At 38.8% G+C, this 16,273-nt stretch overlaps 1 protein-coding gene across 1 annotated transcript; it reads left to right on the plus strand.

Moving 5' to 3' along the window:
• The first annotated feature begins 1,167 nt into the window (after nt 1-1,167).
• Nucleotides 1,168-13,181, plus strand: LOC135219108 (cytokine-inducible SH2-containing protein-like). Its single transcript, XM_064255550.1, has 2 exons — nt 1,168-1,869; nt 8,938-13,181. Exon 2 carries the CDS (start codon nt 8,978-8,980, stop codon nt 10,052-10,054), a length of 1,077 nt encoding a protein of 358 aa, XP_064111620.1. The 5' UTR covers nt 1,168-1,869; nt 8,938-8,977; the 3' UTR covers nt 10,055-13,181.
• The last annotated feature ends 3,092 nt before the right edge of the window (nt 13,182-16,273 follow it).

The following is a 16,273-nucleotide window of genomic DNA, read 5'->3' on the forward strand; positions in this document are numbered from 1 at the left end:
TTTCGAATATTATCTACGAGTCCGCTGGTGCGACGGGAAAAGCACACTCATCCTATTAACCGGAAAAGATATGGCTGCCGTTCTCGGTATGCAATTCATCACCCTTTTTCCTCACAAATAACTTGGACTATCGGTTGTCGAGATTGCTTAGAACCCCATTCGTGTAGATTTAGTAGAGTCAGAGGAATGTTCAGGCTGTAATGAAAGTTTATAATTTAGTTTTTTGACACCTTTCTTTTCCTGAGCGGGATATTTTGGAGTCATTCAACCCACATTTTGTATCGGTTCCAAGTTATGCAACTGAAGGGCTTCGTGTGAAATTCCCTCGTAAGTATTTCCAGAGAGGCATGCAACTGAGGTGAGTGTAACCTTGTAAGACATCTTAGTTTTCGCTGAAACAGATGCCAGTCAGAAGCCAGAAACCTGCTCTTTCCGGCTCATTTCATTCTTATAAGGTTTCATCATAATCAGTCACTCAGGGAGACGATTAATCGCGCAAGCCAGCTGGCACCTTCATAGGTCAGCTATTTACAAGAAAGCATATTTATTTTTAAATTTGTCAGTTATGCTGTTCTTCCCTGCACATTCACTAACACTATTGTAAAGAATGGAAGTATCTTAAAATGTTATAGATATTGCTCCTAGCAGCGATTATTATTCGGCGCACGGTGATATCGTCTATCATTCATCTACAAGGAATCCAGTCCACTTTTAACAGATTGGTTTTCTAAGAAGAAACGCCTCTTGTGTTTGGACGAACGACGGAAAGCGTCGCGCGCAGCTTGACAACTGCGAGCGACGAATTTCTTCATAAACACAAGTAAAGTTACACCAGTTCCCCTGCTGCCGCAAACGCAAACCAGATTGCTCTCTCTCTCTCTCTCTCTCTCTCTCTCTCTCTCTCTCTCTCTCTCTCTCTCTCTCTCGTTACTGAATGTTTACCAGGGCTTTCTTCCCCTGAACAAGGGAGTCGTAAACGGTAAGTTTCGCAGTACGCTTTCAAGTTCTCCCCGCCGTTTCCCCGGTAGGACGGGAACCCGGAGAAGTTGTAGCGAGAGGGAGGGGAAGGGATGGTCGGTAGTGAGGGGGGATAGATACGATTCTCAGATAGCGTCGTTGTACTGATTATACCGAGCTAGAGAGAAAGAGAGGTGGGGGAGGAAGTGAGGGGCGAGATGGGGGAGGAGGAGGCCGCGCTGGCCTCCCAATACCAAGAATTGGAATCAGTCGAGATTGTGGCGCGGCGATGGTGAGTCTTCGTCCATGGCTGCACGGGACCAGTACCACCTCGACACTTGTGGTGCGCTCACCAGCCGCTCCGCTTCAAACTCGTCCTGCCCTTGTTCTTCGCTCGTGGCACTTCAAAAGACGCCACCAGCGTTGTCCAAGTGTGGTTCATTCACGGCAACCTTACGGAAAGGATACCATGCTCGCACCGACTCCTTAGTGAGAGTCGAGAGAAAGGACTTGTACGCCAAAAGGAATGGATTCTACCTCCGTCGCTTTGTGTTCCGCAGACGAACGCCAATTTCCAAGAAGTTGTTCTGGTGCGGCGGTGTGTGTCGAGTGGAAAGACAAGTGAAGAAGAAAAAACTTAGTTCTAAGAGAGAGAATAGAAAGCTCTTCGTTGTAGTCAAGTTTTATATCTAGATATTTATATCGTTTGACGATTTTTGTTTCTTAATTTTAAAAAAAGGTGCTTCCATCGGCTGTATTTTCAATGTGAAATGTTTGATGCTTAAAATCAAAATCTGCTTCAAATTTCTTCAGTTATATCATTAACACTTCTACTGTGGCAGTATACCTGGAATTTGCAAGACATTCGCCCATTTGATTCTTAAACCTGGAATTCTAATACTTAGCCGAAAGGTGAGTTGATCCATATTTTTTTTCTTTTGGTAATTAAACCTATTCAATTAACACTTACAAGTTTATATATGATTTTGAAATTAAATATACTTCTACTGTTTTTATTTTTTATGAAATTAGGATTATCCGAATTTTACTGATAAATTGGTTTATCTTATGAACTATAAATCATTTGTAAACCCATTTCATCTACGTAGGTATGTGTAGCCATATGTCCCTATACTTATTATTTTGTCGTTCTTGTCAGGGCACTTAGTATAACCACAGTGTAATATGCTGATTTCAGTATTGTTTTTGAAACTCGTATTAATATTTCTGTGACAATCGGAAGGTTCCTTCGTGCTTTGATTAGCTCTGTCTTTCATTTTGAAAATCATGACGGCTATTATTACCATGACTAAATCGATTGCTTGTGCCCTCTGCAATAACATGACCAGTTCCCCCCGTGAGACAGACGATGGTGTGACACGGATCGGCTTCTTCAAAAGCGCCATGCGAGCAAATCCTCGGAATTCTGTTCCTTCCGCTGGCTGTCAATCATTTCCCTTGAACTGAGGGCTAGCTGTCAATTTTCTCCAGTTATTGAATTACCAATAAATTCTAGGAACCTCGCCCCACAGCCGTTCAAAGTCGGGGAAGAGGGGACTGAACACGTGGGGGTTAATGACGCATTACGTCCTCTCTCTCTCTCTCTCTCTCTCTCTCTCTCTCTCTCTCTCTCTCTCTCTAAGTTGTTCATTGATATGGGCAGGTTTCTATCACTTGAAGTATTACTCAAGCGTTCAGAGTGACTGGCTTTATGTCGTCAGCGAGGATAAATTTATCCCTCAAAATCCGCAAACAGAAAACAGTCTTGAAGAAAGCTCTTTTCGTTTATGAGGGAGGACTAAGTTAAGTTTCAGACATGGATTTGTTTAAACGCGAGTGGTTCGATTGAAATAGCAAACTTACTTGGATAATGAAAGGAAATCTGATTTTACAGTTGACCTTCGTCCCCTCCGGTTTGGAGGTAAGAACAGAAAAAAAAGCTGAAAGACAAATATTATTTTTTCTGCTTGTTACTTCTACAGCAGTAATTCTATATATGAACATGCATAGAGCCGTGTTTTTATAACATAAATCAATCTTCACACACACACACACATATATATTGTTTACATAGTTTTGTTTTGAATTCCCTGACGTCGGCCACCCTCCATTCATATGCATTTCCTGCTGTGTCGGGGCACTTGAGCTGATTTGGGTATAGTTTCTTTGTTCTTTCTTTTTCATCTGCCTTCTCCACTCAGCCTTTCAGGTGAAGTTTTCCTTGTCGTCTGTAGTACGGACCTCCATGTCTTTGTTTATCTGTGAACTCAACACATTTGGTCAGCATTTTTTTTTTTTTTTTTTTTTTGTATTTTCTCTCACATTGTTGAAAGCTCAGTATTGCCTAAAGGGTAATATAGTATCAATATTACCTAAATGGGTAATACTGGTATTTAATATCCGTTGTAGGAGACAGACAGGCAGACAGATGCTGACACGGCTCTTACATTTTCTCAGAAACACTAGTTGGTCTGAGTTGACTGGGGCGGGTGGGGGAGAAAGGAAAGCAGAGAATATGGAGAGGGAGAGGGGAAAGTGACACGCACGCAGGAAAGGGTGTATAAGAGCGAGATTAAGCGAAGAAGGAATAAAAGAGAGGGAGAATGGTAAAATAGGATATTATAATAACTATGTCAGTAGTGAGAACAAGTGGCAAGAACTACTACGTAGAACGTTTAGAAAATATTAAAACACGATAGATTAAAAATATTTTCTAATTGCCATTGCTTCTGGTTTTATAAATAATATTGATGGCATTTTAATCAAATCGTAAAATAATTTTGAATTCTCTGAAGGATGTTTTATACGCGATTAACTCAATCGTAAACCCCCGTCATTTAGTAATGTTGATGCGACCACTCCATTAATAAATACCCCGTCTCTTCACCGTAAAAATGTCCGTAATTTTGCCCTGCCATCGAAATGTATGGATGGAAATTCAGTCATATTATATAATAGAAAGTCGAAGAAATTACATCGGATATGGAAAATTATAGAGGAAAAATAAGATACGGGATTAAGGTCTCTATAGACAAGGACTATCTTAATAAAACAAGTGACAGTCTGCAACTCGAGTTCTTTTCTTCTCGACCTTCTCTCTCTCTCTCATTCATGGAATCCAGCGAGGGGTGACGTGAAGAAAGTGCCTCTGTGCTTCGTCCCTGTTCCAAAACATTTCGTTCGCTCGTATCACCGCCGCGGTGTGGTGGGTCTCGTGGGATGGGGAGTAGTCCCGCCTCCTCCTCCCCCCCCCCCCTCCCGATTCATTTCGTATTTCACGGTGGTGGGAAGTTCGTAAGGTATTATAGTTATTGGAACTGATAACCAGCGGCTAACAATATATCATGTCCACAAATAAGTTGGATTTCGTGAGAGTATGTTTGTTATTCTCCATTTTCTCCGTGTTAATACAGCAGAGAGAACGTTATCCGTTGTGTTTCTCCTAATGGTTTAGTGCATTAGTTTTATACGGTGTAGACGTTTTCTCCGATCATGGAAGGCAGGTACAATTGTTGAAAGAGAGAGAGAGAGAGAAAGACAGACAGAGAGAGAGAGAGAATTGAGAAATAATTGAGAGAAGAATCGCCATTAGTAACCTCGTGGGAGGGAGGGAACGCAGGCAACCCAGAACCCTTCGTGGGACAAGCGCCAGTTCCCGCCAAATTTCCAGGAAATGTTACCGCCTCCCGTATGTTTGAATACTGTTGTGCAAAATGTGGTCTACAGTTTTTTTTTTCTGACGCTATAATTAGAATGCAACACCTGCAGTTGGTATCATTACTTAACTTACGGCTTTTGCTTCGCATTTTGTAATTGTATATTTTATATTTAAATGCTGATTGGAGGTATTGGGTGTGAACAAGAACGGCCTTCTTGTGTAGAGGAGGCGGAAGAATTTTGTTGCCGCGTTCCTTTCCCTCGGCTATATTTGCCCCTTTTTGATTAAATATTATGTATCATAATATACACCAACATAAGGGACATCAATTCTTGAATGAAGGATGTACACACGCACATATAGTGCTGCCATATTCTCCGTGGTCCGAATTCGTTAGCCTTACACCAACAGTTAGCAATAAAAATGAATGTACGTGGCTAACCCCAAGGCTATTATTTATAGGGCGGGAGCAAAGGGAGTTGGGAGGGGATACGATGACAGAGAAGAGAGAGAGAGGTTGAACTGATGGTGTGGGTTGAGGATTCTTGGAATTTTAGGTACAGTAGCCGCTGTCGAAGAGCTTACACTCTTCCCCTGTGGGTTTCCGCCGTTATAAAGCTTTTGGGGAAGAGAGAGGGGGAGAGACCGATCCGTGGGTGCAGAAGGGAAGAATTCACCACGAAGGAAGGTGCATTTCCCTGAAGAAGGAAAGTTGTGTAGATGAACCGTGTCCAGCCAATTCTCTCTCTCTCTCTCTCTCTCTCTCTCTCTCTCTCTCTCTCATACACTGAATAGAAAGGAGTATAGAATGGCATTGGTTTACAGCATTGTCATGTCAGTTGTATTCAAGAAAAGGTGTGTTATTGTAAGAATTACAGAAATACGTATATGTATATAATATATATGTGTTTATTAAAATCATGTGAGGATAAACAATTTATCTTTGCTGTGGTCTGTCAAATATCGAAGCGGAAGAACTACTAGAGAGAGAGACGAAATGATAGCCTCTTCCCATCCATCACTCTCCCCTAAACTCCAGGAAGCGAGGGCAAGAATGAATGTCTGGAAAAGGGTATTTGTGGTAAAAAGGATTCCTACGAACCGACTGGGAAAATCCTGACTGAATACGAAGTCTTAGTCCACTCATACCGGATACCAGAATTCGACGTAATCATTCGTCATCTGGGCATTTGGTCATGACGTACCGTGAGAAGAAGAAAGGTGTTTGTTTTTGTCAGGAGAGAATGGTTGGTTTTTTGAAGGTTTTTCTAAAATATTCTGATATACGATAGAGTGATGTCGTTTCAGGTGTGATATACGATAGAGTGATGTCGTTTCAGGTGCTCACACGTTATTCCCGCGGGTTGGTTTTTGCATACAAAGGGAGGAACAGCCAGTACGGGAGAGACTCGGAGAACATTGCACTTTACCTCGCATTCTTAACCTTTGCGTTGCAAGACCTTCCCGTCGCGTCTTTCCCAGATATAGCAAGGCCGCTAAGTTATATATAGAAGGCTTCCCTAAGTCCACGCTATCCCAGGTTTAACCGTCAACCACCTGTAGAGTGTCATGGTACATAAAGATACGTAGGCCCCGCGCTCAGAAAGGCTCGCACAAGTAGTACAGTATGTATATGTTCACATACACCCATCATGCATTTCCTTTATATATATATATATATATATATATATATATATATATATATATATATATATATATATATATATATATATATATGTGTGTGTGGTGTGTTTGTTTGTTGTGTTGTACAACAGCCCAACTTCGAAAAGTACTATATTTCCGAACTGATTTTCCGAATTGAATTTATTTGCAATTTAACTTTAATACGTGTACAGAATGCCCTCGTTTTATAATTCGGTGCGGTCAAAAAGTTTTCAGTATTTCATCATCTCTCGTTTCATTAATATTGGTTGCCTCTGACCCCTAGGTCTATAGACCTTGTCTGACCCTAGAATTTTTGCGCGATAACGTTTCCTTAATTCAATTAAAGTACACATGAAGAAGAATGCTGTTAAAATGCTTCTAAAGTTGAGTAATATGTTTTTAGATAGAAGTTATAACAAAGCAGCACTTTGTATTTCTGCTAACAAAGACGTCAGGTGTTTCTTAAGATATATTTTGCGTCGTCTGGCTTCGGGGTATTAACGTTCATATCCTGCTCTTAGAAGCGGTTTGGTCATGATTGTCAAATCTCCCAGAATTTGTGTTCGTGAATACCTTCCCTTCCGACTTGAGACGGTGGCGTGGAGTTGTGCACTACGATTTTATTTATATAACGGCTGACTGAGTTAGGTCAATACAAACATGATGATGTCTGCTCTTGTTTGAAGCCTTCTAATTCTATAGATCCATTGAAACTTTTTTTTTGAAATCTCCAATAACGTTCGTTCTTACGGGGTGGATGAATTCTAATTTCATCATTCAAGCTCGGCAACCTGCGGTGTGTGGCAACTTTACCAGCTGATTCAGGGAATGCGATGATGCCTGTGATCAAGCGCTACCAGACGTACGGAGAATAGATGACCTTCAGCATGTTTAAAGCTCTCCTGTCTTCTTAATGAATTTTCTTTGTCGCTAAAAGACACTGCTATGCTTTATTTTGAGCATGAAAAAGTCTAAAATGCATCCAACATTTAGGTGAAGGCTCTGTAACAAAATGAGGGCGGGCACTCAGGTTTGAAGTTATACTCGGAAAAAACTTTCCAAGAGCTTTTCTTAGTAAACGATAGGGGGGGAGCCCGATATGGTGGGGGGTGGGGAGAATGAGAGAGCGACGTGGGTACATTATAGCGAGGTGACGGCGTTCGATGTAACGAGGCCAGATTCAGTCATTCGATCCTCGGGTGCGCTCGCTGTCGTGTACATACAGCAGCGGAATGCTCATTTTTAGATTCTTTAGTTTACTAAGTCGATTCATCTTCAGAAAATGTCACTTATTTCTAATAATGCCCTGGTGGAAAACCGCAATTAAAAAATACCTGAGAAAGACTTGCATTGAAGTTCAATAACACAGCTGTAAGGAAAATTCTTTGTACGTTTGGGTTCAAGATTATTATTTGATATTCAGTTGTGTTTTTCCTCAAATATATTAGACTTGATGTAAGCGTTGATTTATTAATAACAAGTCGTTAAGATAGATACGGTTATTTTATATTTTTTACCTTTTATTTTTGGTTTGCATAAGGGAACTGGAGCGACAGAGCAAAGACTGATAGACCATCATCTTGTATCGAATCATCTATTGACAGCTTCTGATTCCTAGAAGCTTCTCTTCCTAGAATACAAACAGTAGACCGCTGGTGCAGGTCGCTCTCTCTCTCTCTCTCTCTCTCTCTCTCCATCCATTTGTCTACCTATCTGTCTATTTATCTATATCTCTATCTAGCTATATATATATATATATATAGATATATATATGTATATATATATATATATATATATATATATATATATATGCATGTCCATACACACATATTGTGAATGTATATGTACGTGTAAGATATATATATATATACCTATATATATATATATACACGTACATATACATTCACACAATATGTGTGTATGGACATGCATATAATATATATATATATATATATATATACTATATATATATATATATTAATCTACGCAGTGCATTGAGTAATATTTGCTCATCATAACTGATACTTCACCCATAATATGTACGTGTATGTATGTGTATATATATATATATATATATATATATATACATACGTACATATACATTCACACAATATGTGTGTATGGACATGCTAATATATATATATAATATATATATATATATATATATGTATATATAAGTATATTATACGATAATATTAATTGAATCACGCAATGCATTGAGTAATATTTGCTCATCATAACTGATACTTCACCCATAATATTGTACGTGTGTATGGACATGCCATATATATATATATATTAATCTACGCAGTGCATTGAGTAATATTTGCTCATCATAACTGATACTTCACCCATAAATGATATGAAACGTTATAACTGAAAATAATTTGAATGCGTGCATTCCTAAAAGAAGAAAAGCTAGATTGTATAAATTATGGGGAAAAAAAACTACACTTCATTCATGTTATTTTTGTTATTAGGAATTGTGTTTTCAGCTGTGGGTTGTCATTTTGTATGTAGAAGTATATCTGATTTCTCCGTAATATGTCTGAGAATATTGCGTCCATTATATATAGTACTAGTTGAGGACTAATATTAACCATTCTGTTGGATTGTTTCCTTGTGACTGAACCGCTTTTCTTTTCTCTCATTTGCAGGTATTGGCATCGAGCGACGGCCTCCTCATATCTCCTCACCATGCAAGTGTGTCCAGGCTGCCATACCAGTCTCCCAAGTGCGCAGGCGCCCTGCGCCCTCTCCCCTGCAGCGCCTCCCACGTCTCATTGGCATCCCACAACTACTTTTACGCCAGGGGTGGTCCAGCCCCCCTACGTGTGCGGAAGGATGTTCCAGATGTCGACCGCATTCCCCGTAGTTCCTTCGACGGGGACATGCCAAGTGACCTCCCCAGTTGACAGATGCATCGTCGTCCCCAACGAGTCCTGCCACCTCTTATGCTACCTCACCTGTCCACACAATTGCTCTGCCTTCCGTAGCACCTGCCCGACCGCCATCAGCAAGCTGCCTTGTGCCGTTCCCGAAGCCAGGAACTTGCATACCTCTGGCGGAGGACTCGTCGAAGGTGAGAAGGACACCAGTCGAAGTATATCCCCCGAAGCCAAGGTCAACTACCCCGTCAGTCTCAACCCTTTCTTGAATACTTCCTCTCCCTTGACGGCATCGGTTAACAAAGTTTTAAGTGACCCCTCTTCCTCCTCCCCGCACAGAAGCCCTTCTCCCGACAAGGTTGAGTCTGTGTGGACGGCAGCCTTAGACAACAAAGTGTTGACGACGACCAGGATGGCCTTAGAAGAGAGTGGATGGTACTACGGCCCATTATCGTGGCAGCAGGCAGCGTCCATGTTGCAGTCGACGGAAGTGGGAACTTTCTTAATCAGAGACTCTGCAAGCCCCATGTGTCTTTATTCCCTAAGTGTGCAAACTGTCAGTGGGCCAACCAGCGTTCGAATCCATTACTCTTACGGGAAGTTTCGTTTGGATTGCACGGGTCACAGCCAAAAACTCATGCCAGAATTCGGAGGTCTAGTCGAACTTGTGGAGCATTACATCCACTCGAACTCGTCCCAGGTTTGGGTGGACCATGAGGGCAAGACCTTCAGTCCCATCAACATCAGGAAACCCCTACGGAGGTCTGCTCCTTCTTTGCAACATTTGTGTCGCCTGGCCATCAACTGCACTTTTCCAAAGACGAGCACCAGAGGATTACCTGTTGCTCTGAAGAGCTTCCTTGAAAGTTACCCCCACACCTGCTGACCTCATCTCTCCTAAGTTGTGGGATGACCTTAGGTCATGCCACTGATCGGACTCGTTCATTTGTTCCTTTACAAACGTGGGTTGACCCCATGAGTGTTCTTAAAGAGGGTGCTAAAAGGCTCCACGCCAACTACATTTAGGTAGAAAAACAAAAGACGTCTGGCGCCGAAAGGGTCCACATGAAAGGTGTCAATGCCAGCGATGTTGAACAGACATTGCTTTGCCGGTGACCAAGGAATGCGCACTTGAGTGCCAAGTGGATATTTATAATGCAACTCCTTTTAAGGGTGCCAAAACAAACAAAAAAGTGAGAGACAGACTCAAATTAAACTGACTTCTGTGCCTCTGTGATCCTACTGACATTTTGGTAGCTATTTTAATGGACCAACAAAAGAAAAAAACTTTTTTTTTTTTAACCCCTCCCCCTTTTTTTCATCAGTAGCTTTGCGTTATATTGGGCTGCGGATGTCTCACACATGCCAAGGGATTCTCATCGCCCTGTTCAAACTTTTCTTGTAACGATTATTTTAATATTAAGGTGTCTCATAAAGGAACGGAAATTATACTTCCATGATCTCAATGAAGCCAAACCCCCGCCTTCCCCGTCGCCCCCCGCCCATCCTCTACAATGACGCCCACAAGGTCCTCCTGTGGTCATGTCAGTTAGAAGAGAAATGCAATGCTGGTTAAGAAAGAAATGAATGGTTTACATGAAGCTCTGTGTATAAGTATTAGGTACACGTACCATTTCTGTACATAATTTCATAATCGCCCATACATATCCATATTATGGAATGTAGGAGAGAAGACACCCCAACTTGTGCCTCGGTTAGGCACTGACGAATGTTAAGTGCCAGTCGGTGAGAGATTTTTACAAAGAAGTATTTGCTAATGAACTTTATTTTTATTTAAATTGATTCTGACTATAATAATAGAAATTAAGTGGCCTTTGTCACTTTTGTTTTAATAATTCCAGTTCCGCCATTTCCGTGTTTTTGTAATAAGATTTAACAACTGGGCAAAACTTGCTGATAGGGAAAAGGTGATATTTCATTTTTGAAATTTTGTCGAAAATGGAACCAGCACCTTGTCACCAGGTGGAAAATACAAACGTTGTTATGTCAATAAGAGAACGGGAATGTCCGTTTCTAGGACGGAATGCTGTCGAAGGACAATAAATCTGTCTTACGCACAAAGCAGCTCCATCTTTTTCAGATTTTTTCTGTTTTTTTTTCGTGAATGTCACAATAATACATCCTAGTGAGAAAGAATTGATTATTTCAAAGAACTATTACACAAATCAAAATATCTTCCATCCACTTCCTAACCAGTTGCATGTATAGTGTGATTGCTTCTGGTAGGAATGCGTGAATTGCAAAGGAAGCCTTGATCTAATACTAGCATATATACTTAAGTTGTAAAATATCTACACCTTACTAATAGGTTGAGGTTCCTTAATAAAAGTACACGAAAAACGTAATGAGAGTAGAGAACGATGATGTCTCATCAAATTGAGGTATAGCCGTTTCCATGTGCCCTTCTCGCTGTCCTTTTGCCGTTTCCAGCGGAAGGAATGAGCGGGACTCTGCCAGAGCGTCTGGAAACCCCCCAAGACCCTTTGACTTCTCTGTCTTATCGAGGGGAACTGATCCCTGAGCGAAGATGTCTGATGATGAGCTGTGATTTTTCATAAAAACGGGTCTTGCGGCGACACACATTTGAGTTTTTCTTTCACGAGCAGGAAACTATTTTGGATAACCAAGATGTTCATGTATGATATATTTATTTAGACGTCGAATGCATTGCCCTCACTGTATGCTTCAGAGGGTCAAAATGAAAGACTTCTCAAGTGTTGTACCTCAAGAATACCTGTCTTTAAGTTTATATAAAAAAACAAACATTGGTTTATTGACTAGTCTTGTGACTGAGGAACTGTCAGGGTATTATCCATTGCCTGCCCTTAGCGATCATTGACATCTGTGGTATCGCTTTTGGTAACATTTTTAGCTTTTATATATATATATATATATACCTTTGGAAATGTATTACCTGTCATGACTTTTTTTTTTTTCAAGAAATGCAAATTGCAAGGAAAATCGAAGCATTTTAGCGTGTAATGTGAGCGCTCTTTTGTATATTTTCGAAAAGTAAACATAAATTTGTATGATTTTCAAAAGATTGCTAAGGGTTTGGCAAACCAGCTTGCTTGTGTAACGCAATGAAAAGTATTTTGTACTTCTGCTATTTATATACAAAGTATATTAAAGGTTTTGAAAAACTATTGCGGCCCAGTGATAGAAATGAAATTACAGGACAGTGGGTTTGTAATGTATGAAGGTGACGATTTTTTTTCCCGTAAATTCCTGGCTTCTGTTGGTTAATGAACAATCTTTTTAAGCTCATAAGTTTTTATGTTAATTTTGTTCTTTTGTAATCTATATGTGATTCAATTTTTATACTGTTAATGTGTTTGTCATTTTCTCTGTATTTATTTCTAACGACAGCAAGTCGTTTTACCTCATTCAACATTATTATTATTATTATTAATTATTATTATTATTATTATCATTATGTATTCTTGGCACCTACGGTCTCTTTTCTGGTGTACTGATCACGTGCAAGCAAGCAAGCAAGCGAGTCATCTCAGCCAACATGGATGAAAATAGCTGAGAGATGAAGAGAGCGAGAATATCCGTATGATTGTACTAGTTGCAGCCCGGCCCTTCCGATTTCTTTCTTCTTAGTTCTTCGAATATTCTTCTGTAAATAACACCACCACTGAGAATCTTTATACACTCACCCTGACCAGTATTATAAGACTTATTATGGTTCTATTTTAAACAGTCACTTTTTTCCCCAGACTAGTCGTCTCTTAATATAACTCAGGTGGATTTTGTTTATTAAGGGTTGTCAATGTCGTATAGTGATGTTCTTCTTGTCTTCGCGAAGACTAAATAGATGAACAAAATTAGAAGGAATATAATGCCTGACTTCGTGTCTTAGACCAGAAAAGAACTCTGCTGGAGAGTAAGAGAGAGAGAGAGAGTGAAAGAGGGTGTGTATTTGTAATGGTATTTATGTACGTTGAAATGTCCAATGTGAATCAATATATTTTGACATATAGAAATTGTTTTATTTCACACCAAGTTACTTTGAATCCCAATCATTTTATTTCATTCCTCCTTCATGAGAAGTCAAACTCTGGTTAAGTAGTTTGAAGATTGCTTCAAAAGCAAATGAAAAATAATAGATGAAAAATCTTTGGAGTTTTACATTCATGTGTAGCGCAGCGTCTTGCCGTCGTTTCATTTTAATTGCAGGAAATGAACTAATTTGAAAAGAAACGCAATTCCTCTGATGCCGAGTGTCTTTTTATGCAATGGATTTTCAAAAGAGCCTTGAAAGACGTCATTCGACGACAAATGTGAATTTATATTGATTGTATTAAATGCTGAGCAATGAAATGTGGTCGCCCTTGCTTACGGAAGTGACCAAAAGTCACCTATTTGACGAAAAGGGCTCTCTAGACTATAATGACCACAGAGAAGGGAAACTCGTTGTTATCGAACCATGAAAACGACTAACGGTTCAAAGGCAAACCAGATTTATGATTGAACGAAAACTCTGCTGTCAAGACAGCAAGGGGCAATGAGCACTTAAGAAGTACAAGGACCTAACGGTGAACTGGGATGCAATCCCATAGTTGCTCTTTAAGAAGTAATAGTGAGACAGCAAGATTGAAGAAAGGAAACGGGAACCGAGGTAAAGTAAAATGCTAAAAACCCCGTATGGGGGTAGTGCCGTCAGTGGACCTCATGCGGTGCACTGTAGGCATTAGTTAAGGTTCTTTGCAGCGTGCCCTCGGCCCCTAACTGCGACCCCTTTCGTTCCTATTACTGTACCTCCTTCCATATTCACTTTCTTCATCTTACTTTCCACCCTCTCCTAACATTGATTCATAGTGCAACTGCTTTGAGGTTTTCCTCCTGTTACACCTTTCAAACCTTTTACTGTCAATTTCCATTTCAGCGCTGAATGACCTCAGGTCCCAGTGCTTGGCCTTTGACCTAAATTCTATATTCAACTCAACTTAAAAGGCTAAAGAAGCGCTAAGTGCCAGTGGACGCTGCAGACACCTTTAGAAACGCTTATTGAGCACAAACTGAGGTGCACTGTAAAGTCCTCAGCATTAAACCAGTGTTTTAATGGGTCTTTTATACTTATAAATTCACAGTAGATGCACGTGACTTCTTTAAATAATCTTACATTTATATATATATATATATATCTATATATATATATATATATATATATATATATAGATATTTATACGTATATATATGTGTATATATATATATATATATATATATATATATATATATATATAATTTTATATGTACATGGTAAAAGCAAGTGATGTGTATATGACTTGTTGCAACTAAAGAAACACACCGGTTAATACAATATATATATATATTATATATATATATATATATATATATATATATATATTATATATATATTTATAAATATATAACCTTTTTCCAACAAGTCATTTACAGATCACGTGCTTTTACCACTGGTCAAGTTGTCAAGATCCAAGATCCGGAGAAATGGAATAGATTTATGGTCGTTGAGAAGCAATTAGCAGTCGTGTATTTAAATCAGTGCTTTGTGTTTGACGACCACAAGGTTCACTTGACTCAGCGTACCTACTGGAGGAGCAAGAGAGACGGAAGCCAATCAGTGTCTAGTTCTTACTGATTGTAATCAAAATACAGTGATCTTGATACCGTAGAGTTTTCGTGTATTTTAAACAATCAAGTTTCTTTTACAGTCATTGGTTCTCACTATTAACAGTGGCTACAATAAATTGTTATTTTCAAAAGCTTTCTGTCAGCTATTCAGTATAAATCGAGGTAAAGTCTGCAGGTAATTGTTTCTTTAGCTCAGTAACAAACCATGATGGTATCGTGAGGTACGGTTGTTAAGTTATGTAAATGTCTAGTGATTGGAAATGTTATGTCAATACTTTTTATTTTTAATCCATGGAAATGGTGAGACTTATGAACATTATTGTTACACAGTCATTTGTGTGTAATAGAAGTCAATTTCTAACCCGCATCGGGATCGAACATAATTGTGGCGCTGGGCAGCTTTCGTTCTCGCCATTATTGTGCTTCTCATGTCGGGCCCTCTCTTTGAAGTTGCCGAAGTGACTGAAGGTCAAATCAGCAGAATAATAAGGTTGATATGAACAAAAACGATTAAACTCGGTGCTGAATGTACAAGAGTTTTGAAAGCAATAATTCGCACTGCCTAATTTAAGTCACGTTTGTGGTCCGTTTGAAAGGTGCGATTTCTAGTTAAATTCGGCATCTCAAGCAATATCTTCTTCATAGCTGAGTATTTTAGTTTTATTCGAATTCACCTCCAAACTTATCATTATGACTGTTCTTTCCGTATGAGATCTGAACTATTATACGATGGGGCGTGTTCTTACTGAAGGAACTGCATTGTTACTATGTAATGACCGAAAAGGAGAAATCTGCAAGTTGATATGTATGCTGGTAATCGCTAATATATATATATATATATATATATATATATATATATATATATATATATATATATATATATATATAATTGCTTAAAAGGTCAAGAGCTTTATATAATATATATATATATATATATATATATATATATATATATATATATATATATATATATATATATATCTATCTATATTATATATTATATATATATATATATATATATATAAAGCTCTTGACCTTTAAAAAGAGTTATTATATATATATAATATATATGAGTATATATCTATATATATAAGTATTCCAAAATATATATATATATATAAGCTCTTGACCTTTTTAAAGCAGAAGTGTATTCATGCAAGAGAACTCGCTTCTGCCTTTCATCTCTGCTGTCTACGATGGAAGGAGGATACTATTTTTGTGACGGTATAAGGAAGTTGGAGATTTATATAGATACAGTGCTGCTTGTTGTCAGACAACAGCTTTGTATGACATCGCCGAACGGCTATACGAGACAAGAGTTCACAGAGCTCATTACAGCGTTCAAATAAATATATACTAATGTATATATATAATATATATATATATATATATATATATATATATATATATATATATATGACTGGTATAAATATTCTGTTACAACAGAATTCCATCTAATAAA

This window comes from Macrobrachium nipponense, chromosome 1 (genome assembly GCF_015104395.2).
Source record: "Macrobrachium nipponense isolate FS-2020 chromosome 1, ASM1510439v2, whole genome shotgun sequence".
Lineage (NCBI taxonomy): Eukaryota > Metazoa > Arthropoda > Malacostraca > Decapoda > Palaemonidae > Macrobrachium > Macrobrachium nipponense.

Excerpts from the sequence above, each read along its gene's own strand:
- LOC135219108 (XM_064255550.1), top strand. The coding sequence starts at position 8,978 with ATGCAAGTGTGTCCAGGCTGCCATACCAGTCTCCCAAGTGCGCAGGCG.